This window comes from Diplotaxodon limnothrissa, linkage group LG10 (genome assembly GCF_057381915.1).
Source record: "Diplotaxodon limnothrissa isolate DT_005_m linkage group LG10, D_limnothrissa_male_GT1.1, whole genome shotgun sequence".
NCBI classification, from domain to species: Eukaryota; Metazoa; Chordata; class Actinopteri; order Cichliformes; family Cichlidae; genus Diplotaxodon; species Diplotaxodon limnothrissa.
The window spans coordinates 3,389,079-3,410,716 of record NC_140605.1 but is presented as its reverse complement, the minus strand read 5'-3'; the positions used below and the strand labels follow the sequence as shown (position 1 = coordinate 3,410,716).

General features: G+C 37.8%; 2 protein-coding genes across 3 annotated transcripts; both read left to right on the top strand.

The window, feature by feature from the left end:
• Positions 1-2,273: 2,273 nt before the first annotated feature.
• On the top strand, positions 2,274-9,171 carry LOC146623734 (matrix metalloproteinase-18). The gene is made up of 10 exons (XM_085364834.1): positions 2,274-2,354; positions 4,383-4,648; positions 5,032-5,180; positions 5,293-5,418; positions 5,767-5,928; positions 6,969-7,098; positions 7,220-7,356; positions 7,466-7,625; positions 8,551-8,651; positions 9,032-9,171. The coding sequence occupies exons 1-10, from the start codon at positions 2,274-2,276 to the stop codon at positions 9,169-9,171; spliced, it is 1,452 nt and encodes a 483-aa protein (XP_085220960.1).
• A 2,188-nt stretch (positions 9,172-11,359) lies between these two features.
• LOC146623733 (collagenase 3-like) lies at positions 11,360-13,898 on the top strand. Of its 2 annotated transcripts, none has more exons than XM_085364270.1 (10): positions 11,360-11,458; positions 11,622-11,869; positions 11,958-12,106; positions 12,262-12,390; positions 12,501-12,662; positions 12,792-12,915; positions 13,007-13,140; positions 13,244-13,403; positions 13,512-13,615; positions 13,789-13,898. In XM_085364270.1, exons 1-10 carry the CDS (start codon positions 11,360-11,362, stop codon positions 13,896-13,898), a joined length of 1,419 nt encoding a protein of 472 aa, XP_085220396.1. The 2 variants fall into 2 exon arrangements, with proteins under 2 accessions (XP_085220396.1, XP_085220397.1); XM_085364271.1 differs by having other exon boundaries at positions 12,501-12,668.
• Positions 13,899-21,638: the final 7,740 nt, after the last annotated feature.

Genomic DNA, 21,638 nt, shown 5'->3' with positions numbered 1-21,638 from the left:
AACTGAATTAGACAACTAATTTATTTCTGCTCTGTCTTGCCCTTTGAATGCTTACCTGAAGCAAAACATTTTTCATCCCTTCTCTCCTGTGAATCTCTGCCAGTTCAAGATTCAAGATTTTTATCTGCCATTGGCGCCTAGGACCAACAGTCCATGCACATTGGAATTCTTGTGCAACGCTCTCCAGGTCAAGTTACACTTGGCGCCCATTTCAGACTACACTACACTAATTTCTCAAGAAAGCAATTACTCTAAACGTATCCACATAGCCAGCGTTATCTTGTGGCAACACAATAACATCAGCAGATAACAGCAATCAAAATCAACCAAATACTGAGTCACTGTTGAAACATTTGTGCTGTCAGGGGCTGGGTCTGACCCAGCATTTTGAGTGTGTTTTGTAAATTGTGTTTTCTTATAAATATATGTGTAGTTCTGGTGTTGCATTATTAGTTAGGTTTTAGATGAGTCTATTCTAGTTTAGGTCCATCTATGTCCTCTACTGTAAGTCTGTTCTGGTCTTCTCTGGGTGGTCTGTCATGTATTTCGTGCCTGTGTGTTTAATGTTGTCTTGTTTGTGCTCCCATGCCTACGTCTCTGTGTTTTTTGTTTTATTTTGAAAGTCTAGCGTTCCCTTCTTGAATGTGCTTACTTTTACACTTCCCCTGTGGTGTCATTATGTTCATTTGTGTCAGCTGTTTCCTCTTGTGTTTCCACTTGCCCTGATCGCCCCTTGTGTGTATTTAGTCTGTGTTCTATTCTGTCTTTGTCACAACGTCTGTGTTACCACGTCGAGTCATTGTTATCACAGTTATGATGTTTAGTCACAGTTATCTTATTTATGTTTCCCAGTACTGGTTACAGGTTAGCTGTCGCTCCTGTGTTCACCTTTTTTCATGTTTTCCGGCCTAAATAAAACAGTTTGCTTTTGGTCCAAGTCTGCTCCGCCTCCTTCTGTGTCCACACCTCTGTTTCACGCTCTCGCACAGTCGGCGCCCGTTGACAGTGACATATGCATTTAAATTTGACTTTATTTTGGAATTGTTAATCCTTTTAACATGTCAGCTTGATGTTCCAACAACATTAGCCAAAAATTTTAATATGACACATAATCTATACATGTCCTTACATTCACATCATTTTTTTTCCACTTCAGCTGATTTATTGTCTTATTTGTGACATCATTATCATTTTCTTTATTTAAAGGAGACATGCGCACAAAAATAAAAGCAATGCAGGATAACAGCATAGCTGTTTTTTTAACTGGCAGACATTTCAGTAAAGGTAAGTACTATCATTAATGCATGCCTCTGGGCTAGCTGTCGTAGTTGTTGACTCTCGGTTAACCGCGATGATTAAATGGATGTTCCATAGCGCTTCAAATATGCAAATTCATGGATAATGGATTAAGTAAACAAATAGAAAACACACAAATGATATTATAATATGTGTAAGGTTTTATGGACAAGAAAAACTGGATAATAATTTGCATTGTCCAATCATGATGCTTTGGTTCTCTGGCAAGTCAAGTAAAACCTATTCAGTGTGGTGATATCAGAATCAGAAAGACTTTATTTATCCCCAAGGGGCAGTTAACATACAACAGAGCAGCATGACGTTGAAGATAAGGACAGGGCATAAACAGGCAATAAGAGTGAGATAATAAATACACAGAATATACAGTATATACGCAAATTACACAGATATGAGATATGATATGAGAGTAGTAGCGTCTCAAATTTGAACAGCTTTAACTGGAACTTTATCCAACTCAGGAACTGAAAGGAGTTCTTCTTCGTAGCATGGACAGTGTTATTCAGATACCATAGCAAGATTATGCTTAATGGAGTCATTCTAAAGAATTTTGAATTTAATCTTTGTAGCATCCGTTGTGATTTTAATTTTGCAGGATGTGATAGGAGTAGCTACTATGGCAGGAATGTTGATAAAAAAGCAGAATGAATACATAAGAATTTTGGGCCAGTTAGGACTGTTTTCCTACACTTTCCTGAGAAGCTTTATAAATAAGGGCTCTGGTGTTTCTTTGAAGAAACTTTCTGGAATACCATGCTGTGTACTGAAACACCTTCCTGTTCTTGTTGGGACAAGAGCACATAATTAACATGTGACCCATGCCACAGCTTTGCATACAGCACTGTATATCAGCAGCTGTGCATCTCAAACACATACTGACTTGCTGGGATACTTGACAGTTAAAGAAGATGCTCTGGTTTTATTTCCTGCCTCTTGTGATGTCCAGCCAAACTCTAATGATGGCTTTGCCTCTCTGGATAGCAGATCTGCCAAAGAAACCTCCTCCTGGACCATCTGCAGCTGACCAAGAGTTTGCAGAGGTATTGTGCATTTTTGGAAGGATATGATCCCTGTAACAAAAAAGAAAAAACAAAAGAGAAAAGAAGGCATGCTGCTATATTTGTACGTCTTTGCACTGCGATATTGTTGTTTTATTCATAGAGGGGTTTAATCTGGAACCCCACTTTATTGTCTACTTCAAGTGCAATATTGACTGCTGCTTGTAGGAATTTGCTGTATGTGGGGCCTGGTCACTGTGTATTTCAAGGAGTAAAACATTATCAAACTGACATTTTGTGAAGAAAGCCAATAACCTAATTTCAGTGTGTATGGGTAGGACATGCAGTTATACCTGACTGACAATTTGTGCAGATTACACTATCAACACTTTTTTCAAGTAATACTATACTGTACATCTGTGCTCTACTATATATTTTTTAATATATTTTTTTCGTTAAGAAACTGTCGTTTTAGGTTGGAATTACAGACACTGGAAAATAAGAGTTAATATTGATAAATGGTCCTGCCTGGACTTGAATTTAAGTTTTTTTTTTATAAACTGCATAGAGTCGGCTTCATAAATATAATTAGATTATACTTTTAGATTATTGCACACAGTTAATTATTTTAATGACTTAAACCAACCAACTCTTCTCTCTCTCTTTTAATAAATAATAAGTTGTTAGAAATCTCTTTGATATAGTGACTTGATTGGATAACTAATTCATTTTTGGTTTGTCTTCTTCACCTTTGATGCCTCGCCTGAGGAAAAATGTGGTGCACTGATAATGATTCTTTATGAGGGTGCCCTGTGAATGCCTGTGAACCACTTCTGAAGAAAACATTGACTGCAAGATAACACAGCAGTCAGGAGACAGCAGCAGTGAATAAATAACACTGTTAGAACTCTTGTCATGTTCATGCTGAAGCTGATTTCAATAACAGAATTTTTACTATTTGATGAAGTGCATTTGAAAGTTTTACGCTTTATTTCAAACAAGCTTTAAAATACATCTTTATCAAATCCTTTATGAACCATTTACTTACTACCAATTTTAAAGATAAATTTGATGTGTGCTCCTGGTGTCCTTCTATGGAGTTTTAATAATATTAATAACAATGATTCTACTGAGGGAGAGTATGAAACACAGCTACTTGTACACAGGTAAGTCTGAGTGTGTCTGATGTTGACACCTGCAGTTACATGAGTGCTAAAGTGTTTCTGCACGGTGCTATCATTAAAGGTCTGAGGACATTTCTGGAATTCTTACTGTAAAGTTACTTCAGGCCTGGTTGCGCATTTGTGTTCCTCCACAGCAACAATGGCAATGTGTGAACATTTGTACTTTATACAGTGCTATGGAAAAAAAGCATTTTCCCAGCCATCATTCCTTATTTTTTGTGTATTTGTCATATTTACATGTTTCAGATCATCAAATGAATTTTGATGTTAGACAAAAAAAATAACTGAATACAAAATGTAGTTTTTTAATGATAAACTCAGTTGTTAAAAATACAATACAGGTTGTTATACTCATAAATATTCATTGACTAGTGTGTAACTACCAGCAATACATTCTGAATTAACTCCTCCAGGAGTGGGCACCAGTTTGTGGAAGCCACCATGTTGCCCCACCATCTTGAATACAGTGGCAATGATTGACATCGTCATTCTTCCTAATCACATCCTATATATCTGGTTAGAGACTAGCCACATACTCCACATACAGTAATACCCCAAAGGTGGAGGAGAACAGAACTTCAACATATGAAGTGTATGGTTTATCAACTGAGAAGGGTCTGCTTCACCAAGTGACGCCACATTCTCACATCATATGAGAGTATATTTGCAAAGTTTCAGAGCACCGCAGTGTCAGATCCACTTCCTAGAAAGTTTTGCTAACACTGGCTAGCAGCAGCTAAGGCGTGATGGGCAGGTGTGTTATAACTTTAAGTGTGTCAAAAATGCAAAAAAGGTAATGATGAAGGGGGGAAACACTTTTTCACAGCAAAGTAAAGATGTTTATTTCAACTGATTTACTTTAGCAATACCGGTTATTTTTCTTCAGGAATATCTGCGGCATTTCTATGGCTACCAGCCCAAGGCAGAAAGACAGAAGAGGACCACCGACATAAGTAAAGATGATGATTTGACAACCAGATCCTGTGATAAGAAGACAAAGGTGCAGGAGATGCAACGGTATTTTGGTTTGCTTCCAAGTGGAGAGCTCACAGAAGAGACTCTAGCAGTGATGAAGAAGCCACGCTGTGGACTGTCAGATGTGGAGCAAGTTGGAGAAACAGTTCGCTGGACGAAGAAGAGGATCAGCTACAGGTTAGAAACAATAAAACTGATTTCTGTAGTCAATATGGTAAATGCTACTTCACAAGATTAGCGTTCACAGCGTTAACTAGCTTAGCTGTTAACAAAGTACAGCTGAGGCTGATCAGAATGTTAGCCTCAAACATGAGTCTGATGCTGTTTTGGTTATAAATCTCAGTACTGGTTAAAAAATAGAGCAGGGTAATAAATGATCTACCAGGTTTCAGCTATGTTATGGCAGGAGACAGCAGATTGAAGTAGGGCTGAATGAATACCATGAATGACTGTTCAGAATTTTAAGGGTGTCAGTCTCTCAAAATAACATAAAAAGCATTCAAATTCAATGTGTCACATCAGTAAAGGTGAATCCATTTAATGGTGATTTTTATCATTAGAACAGTTAGCAAGAAACTCCCCATCCCAGCACTGAAGGCTCAGAAAGTCTTTAGAAGAGCATGGAAGCTTTGGTCCAACGTCACACCTCTGAAATTTCGCAACCGGATCATGACCGTGGCTGACATTGACATCTTTTTCTATAGTGGAGGTAAGCTTTAAAGACTGTTCTCCTCATCCATGTATAATAATGAAGCAGATGGTAAAGCGAGGCGTAAAGGATTTACTAAATAATAAAATAATAGCACCCTGTGTTGTTGCAGATCATAATGATAGTTCACCTTTTGATGGCAGAGGAGGAGTCCTGGCTCACGCCTTTATGCCTGGGCTTCACATTGGTGGAGATGTCCACTTTGATTCTGATGAAGACTGGAGTTTTAATTCTACCGGTATTACCAGGGCAAAACCCCCCAAAAAGCAACAATTTAAAAACATGTGTCACAAATTTTTCTCTGAACATGAAGCTAGACAGAATCAACGTGGTACCTGCATTCTTATGAACTTTTTGTAAGAAAGCAGCAGCAGGTGTGTTTTGTGTGTCATAATTGTTTGCTTATTGTCAAGATGCTGTATGACTGAAATACAGTGCACTTTACAGAAGTTACATATTTGGTGGACTGAATGAGAACATTAATTTGACCTAACCTGGAGTGATTTAGTGAAACATGGGTGGGACTTTTGTGTTACAGCCTTCCTGCATCACACGAGTACTAACATGATGTGCGCTCCTGCTCCAGGTATCAACCTGTTTGCTGTGGCAATCCATGAATTTGGCCATGCGCTTGGCTTGTCCCACTCATCTGATCCTGGAGCTATCATGTACCCAGCATATAACTTTGACCCCAACTATGAGCCCCAGCTCTCCTTTGATGATGTCAAAAACATCCAAAAACTGTATGGTGAGTTGCTGCTGGATACTTTCGATGCTTGAGCTCAGAAATGTTGCTTACCATTAGCCGCAGTTTCATTACAAGATATTAAGCAAAGCCCGCTAGCCTCAGAATAACTTTGAAGTTTTAAAATGGAAAGTTTGTACATAAAATAATAATAATACTGACAAAAGAACAGCCACAAGAATTTTGGCTGGTTTTGCATTAAACATCCAATCCAGCAATAATTCAATAACAAGAGGTCATTTAGAAGAATTGAACATAATTTATTGAAATAGAGAAATGAATATATTTGGCGATTAGACTAGATGTTAGGACAGGACCCCCCCGGCTTGAATGGAGGTCTGAGTAATGTGTCTGTGATGGAGATGGGGAGGAGGTGGGTTGTAAGAAAGAGGGTCTAAAAGCAGAGGTTGATTGGCTCGAAGGAGGCAGGCAAGAAGATGATTGGATTAGATTAAGAACATGAATATTGAGATTGACAGTGTGGGAAAGCTGTAGACATGTAAACAACAGAAAAGAAGCTCATCACCCAGTAAAGCAGCCAGATCAGTGATTACAGATCTTCCTTAGTGAAATCACACATAAGCTTAATTTTGTTATGTGTAACAAAAACTTGCAGTGATATTGATTTGCTCAAAACCATTATAAACTGGCCACCATCAGTTATTTAATATCCGTTCATATCTTATATTTCAGATTATTCTGTTTCTTTTCAATAGTTTAAGTATTTTTTAATCCTCATTATTATTATTATTGTTATTAGTTTTAGACATTATTAGACAATTACAACAATTGTTTTATTTTGTTTTCTTATAAGATTAAATACAATTTGGTTAAAGAACAACGGATTGAAATCATTATGGCAAAATGACGTCATGGTGTAAAACATATGACAGAAACAGTAAAACAAACATTTCAAGTAATTTTCTTTTTATTCTTGTTTCCTTTTTCTTTGTTTTCTTTCTTCCTTTAAAAAAAAATATTTACAATATTTTATTTTCAGGGGTAATCAAGTGTCCTTTTCTATTCCTCTCTGCTGTGTACAGGAGTCAATCCCAATTTTACTTCACTGACCTCAAAAAGGCCTCCTCCAAAAACACCTACAAAATGTGATCCGTATTTGTCCTTTGATGCAGTAACAGAACTACAACAGGAAGTTTTGTTTTTCAAAGACAGGTATGTAAATCTGTGCAGTCTTGGACATAATTCTCTCAGTGTGTCTCTTTGGTCCGAGGATTACAGGAAAACTGAACTGAAAAACTGAATATTCATTTGAGATAGCCTTCCTGCTTTTCAGGTTTATGTGGCGCAAACATCCTGAATTTGAGGAAACGCGTGTCTCCTTGATTAGCAGTCTTTGGCCAGACACTGTACCGGCCAACTTGGATGCCGTTTACGAGAATACGTGGGAAAATGTTGTTGTGTTTTTTAAAGGTAAAGACACAAAAAGGGGTAAAAAAAAATCTACAAACCCATCGGTTTAGTGTCTGGCAGTAGATTAAAATACATGTGTACATGTGTTATTATAGTGTTTTTGTTTCAGGTAATCAGTACTGGATGCTGAGGCAGTTAAAGCTTGAGGAAGGATTCCCTAGAAGCATCTCAACCTTGGGCTTCCCTTCCAGAATAAAATCTGTAGATGCTGCTCTTCACTTCAGAGATGAGGGCTATACTGTGTTCTTCACTGGTGATGAGTGTTGGAGGTATGTAAGATCATAAAGCTCTTTAGTCCGGTTTTCAGTCTTTATGCTGACCACCTACCTACTTCAAAACGTGAAAGATCACCATACATAAAATAGTTAAAAACAATATACAGCCACGATCAAAAGTTTAAGACCACTTGTAAAATGGCAAAAAATCATATTTTGCACAGTTGGATCTTAATAAGGCTCCTAGTGGAGCTTCAGCATGCAGCAAGAAGAAATGGGAGTGAGACAAAACATTTTTTGTGCGTGTAATTTATTGAAAACAACGCTTAAACTGAAATATGCAAAGTATGATTTTTTTTGTCATTTCACAAGTGGTCTTAAACTTTTGATCGTGGCTGTAGCAAGACTTGTCTGATCTTTAACCATTTCATTTAATCTTTACTGACTGATGTAGATGGAGAGGTGTGAGACATGTTTATGTACTGGAATCACCTTTATGCAATGAGATGACAGGAAACTATTTCCACTGTTGGCATCTTACATAGATGGGTGTTCCTGATAGTAGATGAAAGAGCAATCAGATATATGAGATCCAGACTGTCCTCTTCTGTTGAAAACTTTAAAAAAAATAAGTAAAATTTACTTTAAAGAATTTTGTATGGCTATGTGTGAGTGCTGTTATTATTTCACACATAGAAACAGAACATCATTGCGTGAGAACCAGTCTAAACCAGACAGGCTTCCTGCTTACGCTTTGATGTAATACAAAATTACACATCTCTAGTACAAGTGGTTGCAGAATCAACTGTTGTCACCAACTTGACTATTTGTCATCAAAACGGTGCTTTAAGTAAAGTAGTCATGTAGTTTATCACACTTCCCATGGAAATGTTGTCATCCATAAACAAGAAAATACTGACATTAATCTCTGCTTTTCTAAAATAACTATTATATTTTATTATTATATGTGATAATGTAGATACAACGAGGAACAAAGGTTGATGGAGGGATCACCAATGTCTGTTGAGGAGCAGTGGCCAGAGATCCCAACGCCTATAGATGCTGCTGTCTTCTATGATGGTACTTACATCACTTTTCTTTTAGAGCCCTTTAAAATGTCAATTTCTCATAAAAAGAAATTCAATCCAACAAAATTTACAGTACATTTACACTAACACTTCATAGTTTTCTGCTCCTTTGCTGTTTGACTCTCAGATTAATAGAATATCTTCACTAACTGTGATTGGAAAATACTTGCATATAGACATAGAGTAAAAAAAAAAGATGTAAGGTATAAAGGTTTATAACCAAGGCAGTACTATCCAAGGTACTTAAACCTTTTCATTATGAATACTTTTGAATGCACTGTACACAGACAGTCCTTGCCCCATACAGCAAACACAGTTTGCCACAATACATTTTAAGTTTCAAATTCTAAATGAATATTGATTTCCCCACAGGATCTGTGCACTTCTTCAAAGGAAACTTGGACTACAAATACGACTCCAACTTCAAACGTGTGCACTCCATCAGTCGTGTTAATGAGCTGCTGGAATGTGAAGTGAAGGAAGGCAATGAAACAGTGACAGAGAGGAGATAAGTGAAGTAATGCTTTCCCTGGAGCTTGACGGTGCTGTGCATGCGTACACAAACTTTTACGTCCAGTAATAACCACAATGTACAGAAAATAGAGAAGTGGTTAGTGTGTGGTTAGTCTTACCTCAGTGTGTAATACAGTGATGTAACATTGGAATTTGTACAGTTTTCATGATTTGAAATGTGTGTTTTAATCTATTTTTGCTGCTAATTTTAATTTTAAATCTCTCTATACAAACATCAACATGTGATATAGAGCTATTCAGCCAAACGTAACATTTATTTTAAGCTCGTGTCGTTCCATCAGAGGGATTTATTTTTTACTTAGCAAAGAAAATTTGATATTTTCCTGATAAAAAAAAATATCTTTGCTTTTCTATTAAAACATATTCAGTGTGTGTGGGTGTGTGTGTGTGTGTCTTTTTACTGCTGTTGCCTAATTTACCTGAGGCTGAACGTTACTTTATGAAGTCAAAACTCTTCATCCCTGTGTCCAGTATTGTGTAACACTGACACAAAGTGTTTTGGGATAATTACAGGTAAGGTGGAAAACACCCACCTGCAGTTGACTCACAGAAAAAAAACAACTTTCCAGTTTCCAACACGTTATGCGGTTGGGCACGATTGAATGTGTAGAATAAACTGACTTTAATGTTTCTGGTAAATGGACTGATTCTTATATAGCGCTTTTCTACTCTCCTGGAGTACTCAAAGTGCTCTATACAACATGCCTCATTCACACCCACTCATACAAGCACTTCTAAACACAAGTGCAAACTAATCTGCATTCACACACATTCACACTCCGATGAATGCATCAGAGGACAATTTGGGGTTAGTATCTCAAGGATGCTTGGCACGCAGACTGGGGAAGCCAAGAATCAAACCACCAACCTTCTGATCAGTAACTGATCTGCTCTGCCATCTGAGCCACCCCACTGATAACATTAACACTTCACTGTAGCAATTTCAAGACTTCAGGTAGTAAAGTGAATCTGATCTTGTCTTGGCTCTGTGTGAGGCACACGTTTAAAGTACATGTTGTGCATTAAGGACAGGGTTTTCAAGAACTTCAGCTAATAGACTTCAGCTTGGTCCACGGGTTTGTTCCACGCACCTCAAAAGGTGGCTCATTGTAGAAGATGTGGTTGCACAATTGTAACAGAAATGGTGGCAATGTCAACATTAATCATCCTTTCCTGTATGTGATGTGCAGCACTTGAAACCCTCCATGACCAATTCCTGGCAAAATACTTCTTTTCATTTGGAATCATGTTGGATCGTGCAAAAACCAAAGTGTTCATAGTGAAAAAAAACCTTCCAATTCCTCAATGCAGTGTTTGACAGAATATTAAATTTATGTTAACACATCCATTACAAGAAAACACAGGTGAAAGTGTTTAATGAGACAAGAACATCTAACTGTGATAACTGTTCTGAGCTTATTAAGTCCAGATACCAAATACCATGTGTGAATGTGTGTGTGAATGTGTGTGTGAATATGTGTGTGAATGGGTGAATGACTGAATGTAGTGTAAAGGGCTTTGGGGTCCTTAGGGACTAAGTAAAGCGCTATACAAATACAGGCCATTTACCACTGAGAAAATAATTTTTAAATAATTACAGCTAAGAAGGAAACTAGCTCTGGAAACTAAATTACAATAAAGTGATAAAAATAGTAATAATTCTGGAACAAATACACACAAAGAAAATCCTCAAATATGTTTAAATCTGCTTTAAATCAGCTATAAAGTCAATTCTGCACAAGAGCTTGAAAATAGGAATAGTTTTAATTTTATTTCTAGAACTTTCATAAAGTTGAAAGCTGAGCTTCTGTGAGCTTCATAAAATCATTAAATCAATTTGATTTTCTTCACACTGTGGGATATGGAAGTCAGATCTGAATAAAAATCAAATGAACTAAAATCTGATAATTACAGATGTTGGGGCTGTTCTAATTATCTCATGAACAATTTCCTCTGCAAACTGCAACAATGATTCAACATCAGTGTTTGGGGTTTTTTGTACATGTAACACCGTCATGAGCAATCAAAGCCAGAGTTCCCTTCTTCACCATAAAAGGAGCATTTCGTTAGTCACTGACGGCAGGTAGTTACTCAACACATCCAAACTCCAGCCTATATAACAGCTTCTCACAGCACTGAGACACAAGTTGCACACAACGAGGAAGCATGAAGACTTTGACTCTGAGCATTCTGCTTGGCCTGGCAGTGGCAGTTTACTGCATGCCAGTATCTCAGATTACTGGGCAAGATGAAAGTTTTGCAAAGGTATGTGTACTTGGCTGTTTTTTATTTTTTGGCATAGGCTAGAGTGGACAAACGTTGTGATTATTTTAATTGTCCATCCCATGTTGTTATTTGTCTTGTTTCTTGAGCTTAAACATGCTGACAGATATTTGAGTGTAAAGCTCTGAATATTTCTCTCTTCCAGAACTACCTGAAGAAATTCTTCAACCTCACAGAGGAGGAGGGTCCAGCTGTCAGAAGGGGCATCAGCCCGCTGAACAAGAAGCTGGCTGAGATGCAGAGATTCTTTGGTCTCCAGATCACCGGGTCTCTGGATGCTGACACTTTGGCCATGATGAAGAAGCCCCGCTGTGGGGTTCCCGATGAACAGGTCGCTCGTTTCTCCACTTTTGATAACAACGCTAAATGGCAGAAAAACAGCCTCACATACAGGTGAATGATCTAAAGACACAACATAACACACAACGTGAGAAAATGTGACCACACTAATGATTTTCTTGGATATTGTTGTGCTCTGCAGGATAGAGAACTACACACCTGACATGTCTGTGGCAGAGGTGGATGACTCCATAGACAAAGCTCTGCAGGTGTGGGCCAAAGTCACTCCACTGAGGTTCACAAGGATCTACAGCGGCATTGCTGATATTATGATCTCCTTTGGTCGCCGGGGTGAGTCTAAAAACACACTAAGTAATATAATCACTGAACGTTTTTATTGTATTATTGCACAAGACAGGATCATCCCACCTATCAGTCAGGAACACTAAGCTTTTTTAGTGTCTGTGTTTTGTTTGGCCAACCCTGAAACTACTATCTTCTAACAGCACATGGTGATTATTACCCCTTTGATGGCCCTGATGGCACTCTCGCCCACGCATTTGCTCCCGGTGATGGCATTGGAGGGGATGCCCATTTTGATGAAGATGAAACATTCACGTTCCGCTCAAACACGGGTAAGTTTGTTTACTTTTATGAACTGTGGTGTCCAAATTATTACTCTGTAGTGTGCGACCTGAGTTATCCTTAGCTGTAACCAATTGTCATTCTGTGTTTTCTACTTCAGGCTACGTCCTCTTTATGGTTGCTGCCCATGAATTTGGTCACTCTCTGGGCTTGTCTCACTCCAATGACCCCGGTGCTCTCATGTACTCAGTGTACTCATACAGTAACCCTGACACCTATGTTCTTCCCCGGGATGACGTTAATGGCATCCAGTCCCTCTATGGTGAGTGCTAAATTCTTTTTTTGGTTTTATTCAATTAAAAATATTTGAGTTGACCAAAATCTTAGAAGAGCCTGTGCATAAATAATTTTACAACTTACAACAGTGTGATATTTATTAAATTACCTCCAGGTCCAAATGAGGATATCATTGTACCTGGACCTACAGCCCCCACTACTCCTGATGCCTGTGATTCAACGATGGTTTTGGATGCTGTTGCCACACTGCGAGGAGAGATGCTCTTCTTCAAGGACAGGTATCACAAAATAAATGCATGAATACCTGAGCTACTGAGATTTGCTGACTGATCATTTACATTAATGTACATTTTCTGTGTGTCTTCACAGATTCTTCTGGCGCAACCACCCTCAGAGCAACACACCTCAGCAAACTCTCATCACAAATTTCTGGCCCGATGCCCCTGTTGACATTGATGCTGCTTATGAGAGCCAACAATCAGACCGTGTCTTACTTTTTAAAGGTATGCTTTCTCAGTGTCCACCTAATGCAGCACTCCTTTGAAGTCAGCATTTTTGTGCCTTTACATAGCTTTACTATAAAGTCTACTTCTTATTTGTTCACAGGTCAGCAGGTGTGGGCTTTCAGCGGCTATGATCTTGTAAGTGGCTATCCTAAATCAATATCCAGCTTTGGTCTGCCTAAAAAAGTGAAGAAAGTTGATGCGGCCCTCTATGACGAACAAAGTGGGAAGACTCTGTTCTTTGTAGGCAGTGAATACTACAGGTGTGTTCCACTAAGACCTGAGAAAATTAGGCAACTGATTTTCATACAGCAGCTTACAAGTTGTATTACAAATGTTAGATGAATCTAAATACATTTTTCTTTTCCCAGTTATAATGAGGCCACAAAGAAGATGGATAAGGGATTCCCCAAACAGGTGGATGAGACCTTCTTGGGAATGACCTCCAAAGTGACTGCAGCTCTGCAGCAAGGAGGTGAGCAGCAATTCAGGCTTGAAGACCACTGAAACGAGACAATGATTTCTGTTTTTGATATTTCTGTTTTTATCTTTTGAGTTTACATGTAATGAATGATTGCTATTTTAACATGTTTAAAAATCCCTCTGGTCTGTTATGCAGCACTAACATGTAGCATCTCTGTTCTGCAGGGTACACCTACCTCTACAGTGGACCACAAATGTTTGAGTACGCCATGTGGAGCGGGAGGCTGTACCGTGTGCTGAGGAACAGCTACTTCTTGCCCTGCACCAAATACTAGAGAAGATTTTGAATGCTAAGGCACAGTAAAAAAAAAAGAAAAGAAAGAAGATTAACTGTGTCAATATATTTTTGGATATTTAATTTTATTGTTAAAAAGTTAACAGCAGCGTATGTACTTAATACTGTTATTGTTATGTTAACTTTATTAAGCTTTACCATAACTTTTTATTTTGTTTTATTTATGTCACACTCATTATTTAATTTTTCCGTTCGCTAATTGTTGTTGTTGTGTTTTGACCTATTTATGTACACAAAAGGTCAAATGGAGTACAGTAAAAATAAATTGACATCATCAATAAGCACATTTTAAATGTGTTACTGTTGTGTTACAATGTTACAACCATAGGTGGATAAAGTACACACACTGGTAACTCAAGTATAAGTACAGATCTTCCTGCAAAAGTTGAAGAACTGCTTCTTTACTCAAGTAATAGTATCGTATTTTTCGGACCATAAAGCGCACCGGATTATAAGGCGCATTAAGCAAACAAAGCAGTCATATAAGTCAAACTTTACTCAACTCATTCTTCTTGCTTCCTCCACTTCCGTACCATTGAATCATTAATACTGAATTCTGTCGCAGCTGCTCTATTCCCGTGTTGTTGCAGTATATTAATGACTAACCTCGTATTGTGGATGGATTATCTCAGTTGTTCTCCTGACTGAAGTTTGGTCCGTTTACAGCATTCTGCCATGCCATTGCATTTGTCCCTAACCATCAGGAACCCTCACGTTAACTTTTATCGAGTGGAAAAAAGTTAGCGTTCATCCTCCAGCTTCACTGTGTTTATGTTATGCTAACATAGCTGTGTCGCTAGCGATCATGTTGCACATCATTATATACCAGCTAGCCCAACTTCAGTAACCCTACAAACGCCACTGCTGTTTAGTTTTCTGTCTTCATTTATGTTTGAAGTGATAGCAGAGCTGTACGTTTGAATTTTTTCAGAAATCTCTCATTCAGAACATGCTATATCATGTTTAGGTGGAAGCTAGCGAGCTAACTTCCTGCTAACTTCTAACTCCATTAAATTTACTAAATTCTGTTTTCATGGATGCCTGGATGTTAAACTTAATTGTTACACCTGGTAAAGCAGCAACACTGATCATTTTATTAAAGATGAAAGAATTTAGACAGTTTTTAACTCTCACTGATGCCGCAGTGTTTGTTTGACTTTGGGACCTGAAATGGACGGAGTTTAGGACCCAGATTACTCTGCGAGGCTCCTGACTACAGTAGTCATAATGCTCCGACAATCCATTAAGCCTGTGGCTTCGTAGTTTAGCAAAGTCGTACTAAAATGTTTTTTGACAGATTTTTGAGCGCTTTGTACCACATAAAATCGGTTTGAGGTCAGTAAGCACAACCAGAATTCATACATAAGGCGCACCGGATTATACGGAGCCCCGCAGGGGACATGGGAGAAAAAAAAAAATTAAGACGGACTTTTGCGAGATCTCGCAAAACAAACTCAGGATCTCGCAAAAGTTTTGCGAGATCTCGCCAAAGTTTTAGCCGCATTCTTCGGAGGCCGCCAGCTCGAAGCCAACCAACTACATTCACGCCTCAAAATATCTTAAAAGTGTATTTTGTGACCCAGAAAGAGTAATATTACAACTAAGTAGCTGCCGCCATTGTTGGAATTCAACTTTTGTGAGATCTCGCAAAAGTTTTGCGAGATCCCGAGTTTGTTTTGCGAGATCTCGCAAAAGTTTTGCGAGATCCCGAGTTTGTTTTGCGAGATCTCGCAAAAGTCCATCTTAATCTTTTTTTTCTCCCATGTCCCCTGCGGGGCTCCGTAGGATTATATGGTGCACTGTCGATTTAAAAAAATTAAAAATTAAAGGACTTTAAATGGTAAATGGACTGGTTCTTATATAGTGCTTTTCTACTCTCACTGAGTACTCAAAGTGCTTTCTACATCTGGTGCATTCACCCGATCATACCCATTCACACAAGCACATTATCTAAGGTTTTTAGTGCTTCTATCTGACATTCACTCGAATTCACACTCCAATGGATGCATCAGGGGGCAACATGGGGTTAGTATCTTGCCCAAAGATATTTGGCATGTAGACTGGAGGAGCCTGGGATCAAACCACCAACCCTCTGGTGAGTAAATGACCCGTGATTTTTAGCTAACTGAAACACAGTTGGTCATATTATAATAAAATTCCACAACAGAAAAGAATACAATTTGTATTTTAACTTGGAATTAAATTCTTAGGAATGTAGGGTAGCAGAACAAGTAGAATAAAAGTAAAATACAAGAGATAAATGATTCTAAAAAAAAGCCTGCACTAGAGTGCCTCTTTTGTTCAAGCAGCCTTTGAATAACACAACGTTAGCATACTTTGTTTTGTTTTAAATGTTGCTTCACAATATGCAAAAACAGAACTTCAGCAGTGACAGCACAGTGATATAGTGGTTAGAGCTATTGCCTCACAGCAAGAAGGTTATATTTTTAAATCCATCCTGGGATCTTTTCCCTTTGTAGGTACTTCAGATTTCTCCCAACAGCCCAAAGACATGCATGGAGTTGGGTTAATTGGTGATGCTAAATAGGTATGAATGACTCTGGTGAAGCCTGACACTGGACTAGATAAGTAGACAAAATACAGCAGCTGCACCTTCGACTTACAGATATATGTAGCAAACTACACTGAAAGAGTTGGTGTTTATAGATGCACAGTGACAGGAAACAACTCACCTCAAATATCTTAAACCTAAAGTAATGAGCTGTTTTGATAATGCAGTTATACAAATAGAGATATTTCTGTAAAAATGTAGGAAGTGATAGTCAGAAAATAAAGAAAAATGGTAATAGTAAAACTATCTGCGAGTTTTACACCTGAAACTATTACAGCTTTGTGCTAATGGATAATGGTGACTTTAGCATATTCTTATGCTTAATATTTAGCGTATATAAAAAATAAAATAATTATCACATTTAACCCTATAGCTTTAGCTAGTACACAAGCATGCTAACGCTTGCTAATTTGCACAAAACACAAATGATATGTCAGCATTTTGATGTGATGAGGGAAGGTCACAGGATCACCAAAAATATTACAAGTCATTCTGAGTACTTTTATTCGAATTAAGTTCTAATTATTTCATAATGGAAGTGGCTGAACTACAGTAAAATCATATAAAAAATATCATATTAACTATTGAGAGAAAAATTCAGAAAATATCAGCTTTGATTTTGAATACCGTGATCATTAGTTCATTGGTCTCAGCTTACATAGTTCACAAGTAAAAACAAAGATTTATCAAAGATTTCTAGTTCTTAGGTTTTGTTCCTGTGCCCCTGATGTTAAGTGTAGGTTTAATTCTGTCATGTTTATTTTCTTGCTCCCTAGTTGTGTCTCATGTCGCAGTTTGTTACTCCTGTCCCTGTGCGCCGTGTTTGTCCTATTCAGTGTCAAGAGCGTGCCTCTGCGCCTGTCGTGTGTTTCCTCTTTTATTTTGATAGTCCCTGTCCTGTGTGCAGTGTGTCTGATTTTGCTTCCCTTGTCTCATTAGGTCTTATTTGTCCCAGCTGTGTTGCCACCTGTTCCCAATCGTCTCATTGTCCTGCTTGTGTATTTAAGTCCTTTGTTTCTCTGTTAGTTGTTCCATTGTACCCTTACTGTGCTGTGTTTTTTCCTCTGAGCTCCCTGTGATCCTCGTCCTTAGTCTCTAGTTTTCAGGTTTCTAGTTTTCTAGCTTCCTAGTGTTAGTGATGGCCAAATGAAGCTTTCTGAATCATTGAAGCTTGTGTTCATTACTCAAAGCTTTTCAACACAGTCGTCTTTGGTGACATCTGGTGGCCAAAAATATGAAGAGCAGCTTGAATCCACAAAATAAAATGAACTGCTTCATTATGACTGCCCATGCTACAGAGTGGAGTTCACAGTTGTTAGGTTTATGTTGGCACAAACCTGTTGCTGACTGAGACGAGCGCTGTTCCTGCCGCTCGAACCCCAGTCACTCTCAGTCAGCTCCCCTGTAGCACTGCCTTTTATTGTGGTTACATGAATATGCATAGGTTCCTTAACATATGACATCTTACACATTGTGAACAAAGAGTACCTCGTCTGTGTGTAGTGTAGGTATGTGTGTGTGTGTGTGTGTCAAGATGTGACCCTGTGAATGATCTGCTGGCGCCCGTGAGTCCAACAGTTCACCTAAACAGACACAGAGTAGGTGTCCTCCTATACTATAAATCAGAAAAAGAAGGTACGACCTCTCTCATGACCTTAGGATGTGTGTGTATGCCAGAGTGCTCTGGAACGCACACAGAGTCTTTGTAGACTACTAAGGATCAGACATCCTGTCATTATACAATCGATTAAATACCTCTAAGCATATATGATTATATGTTTCTAAGCAAAAATAACAATCCAACAATATAACTCTGACAGCAGATCTATCTGATGTTGGGCCACCGTTGTGTTGCTTTGAACATGTATTTTTGGGGGTGAAGAAATTGTTATGTTTATTTGTTTAATAAATAATTTTCATCAATAAACTTTCCTTGTGCCACGGTGTGGTCTTCCTTTGCTTGTGACTTCTTGATGTTGGTAAATACAATAGATTAAAATTGCATATAATATACATATAAAAATGCACAACTCATTATGGAGTATGCTTCTGTTGTGACCAAAATCAACTCAAAATACTCCCACATGACAGAACCTCCTTCCACCCTGGCTGGCTGCATATCTCTCAACAGAATAATCACTGGTTTGCTGTCTCTCACCATCAAAAAACTCCACAAATCCCGCAAATGATTCACTTCCTTATAAACCACCGAATCAAGAACCAAAGCATTTAATGAAGCTTTTTAATGACGTCACTGATCACGTGACTCTGGCCAAATGAATCAACTGCATGGTCCTCGTCCAAGTCTCCGGTGATCAGAATGGGAGGCTCTCTGTCAACATTCACTACTCCTCCAATCTCCAGCTCACCACCTTCTCTGCTGTTTGAATCCCAGGCCTGCAGCGGCGGCTCGCGACGAACGAAGAAGGATGGTGAAGTGAACAATACAATACAACTTCATTTCTATAACACATTAGAAATCTTGCCTTTCCCTCTAGTTAATATTTCTTTTATGACTTTATATCATGCACTTTTATGCTCATTTAAATTCTTGTTTGCTCTGTACCTGTTGCTTTCCTATGTATCAGTGACAGTTATCTTCTTGCATACGTAGTACTTGCTTTGGTCCTATTTCTATTATCCTCCTCCTATACTCTCTTACTTGTTAAGCACCTTGGCATACCCTTGGTTTTTAAGTGTGCTTTATAAATAAAGTTTATTGTTATTATTATTATTATTATTATTATTATTATTATTATTATTATTATTTAAAGACCAGAGGTACACCAAAGTGCTTCTAAATACAATAGTAGGAAATAAAAATAAAATTACATAAAATTAAAGGATAAATCAGCAGTCTAATGTAATGCAAATCAGTTTAACAAATGCAATAGTTATCAGCTTCTTCTAATTCAGGAGAATAATGCAAACTAAAACTACATAATAATTCACAATCTTTAGTTAGGGGTATAACATGGCATAAAATAATATTATAATCTAACAGATGCAATAGTAAAGTGCAAAAAACACTACCAGATGAAACAAAGCACTAATTAATCGGCAATGCTAAGTTAAATAAATAAGTTATTGATCGTAATTTAAAAGATCAAATAATTCAGACACGGGAATATCAACTGGAAGATTATTCCGGTAATATAATAATATAAGTTAAGATTGCATATAGGTGCAATTGCAAAGTACAATGAATACTACCTAATAAAAACTCTAACTAGCCAGGAATGCTAGATTAACCCTTTAAGACCTACCATAGAACCAAGTCCGCCAGAGCTTATATTATATTTTTACATGCTGTGGAGCCATTTTTGGGAGCATTTCAAGTTGCTGTACATCAATACAACCATTATAGCCCAAATTTTAATAATATGTCTGCATTAAGTGCATAGTAATTACATAAATTACAAAAAAGTGCAATAAACTACAAAAAGATTGAAAATCGTTTTTGTTTTTTTAACATATATTTCTAGTTAGAGAAATTTAAGAGGCTTATCTCTCAAAACTGTAAATACAAAAAAGTTGCACAAAATAGTTTCCCACCACAGGAAATTTATTTTGAGTGTCTTAATAGGTTTATTTTTGAAATACACCAATTTTTATACACTGCAGGAAAAATGAATATAAATATAAAAACTACAGGCAGACGTTGTTTTATTACAAGAGACAAACAGACCTGTCACAGCTATAAATGAACTTAAAGTACCTGAGTTTCCCACTGTGTTCTTCGCCTCCTACAGCTTTAGACAAAGGGGAGAAGCAATTTTAATACATAAAGATATTAATTTCTCAGTACTCACATTTATAGATCCAGAGGGTAGATTCCTAATCATTAAATTATCTATACTTAACAAAAAGCTATGTAAGTACATAGCTTCTTCCACTTTTTTTTAGTGCACTCTCTGAACACCCAGATTGCGCACTTCTTGGGGCAACCTCAACTTTGGACTACATGAAGAAATGGATAGGCTCAATACAGCAGGAACTCAGCACAATTTGCGGTCCACAAATATAATAATCAGACAGTAGATGAGCGACTTTGGTCTTGGCGACGCATGGCGCTCCCTTCACCCCAACTATAAGGAATATACTTTCTTCTCATATGTCCATCACTCCTACTCTCATCACGATTATTTTGTAGTGAGCAGCTCACTGTTGAGTGACATTTCAGACACTGAGATACACCCTATAGCTGTCAGCGATCATGCTCCTCTGTCGTTAACACTAATACATCAGAAGAACATTCCACCAAGTAAAAACTGGAGATTAATACATCATTGCTCAAAGATGAAGAATTTATTCAACATTTTATAAAAGGAGTGGACTTTATATTTAGACTATAATGACGTTGGAACATCAACATCTGTTCTCTGGGAAGCAGGGAAAGCTGTGATGAGATGTAAAATAATTTCTTTCTCATCACATAAAAAGAAAAAAAAAAAAGAATATTCAGGAATTAGAAAAAAAACCCAAAATCTTTAGAAGAAGCCTACGTGTCCCATCGGGAACAGGAAATGCTGAACAAAATACACAAAACAAAACTAGAATTAAATGAAATTATGAATAACAAAACCCTCAATTCTTAGTACAGAGACTTCGCTTGCAAAATTTTGAACACCAGGGCCGTGCAGAGATGTTGAAAGGGGTGGGTGCTCAAAGTTAAAAAGGGGCACATAGAACCAGGGTGAAGAACAACAACACACATTCATCAAGAATCTAATATGGAATCTCATCACACTATATCACTGTCATCAGGGCTGCCACGATTAGTCGACTATCAAAATCGTCGACGACTAATTTAATAGTCGACGCGTCGTTTGAAGCTTTGTAAGATCCCAAGAGACGCAGGAATAAGTAGCAGGATTTAAGAGTGTAATAACGGACTGAAACAGAAGATGGCAGCACTGCATGTACAAGGATGCCAGCTGCCGTTAAACCCCGAAGAAGAAGAAGCTGTGTCCCACAATTCATAGCGCAGCCCATCTCAGTTTCCAACAATGGCGGCAGCTAGTTAGTTTTAATATTACTCTTATTATTCTTTCTGGGTCACAAAATAAACGTTTAACATATTTTCATAAACTTCACCGAAACTATCTGCAGATTTCATTAAAATTTAGTGAAATATCATCTTGTCTT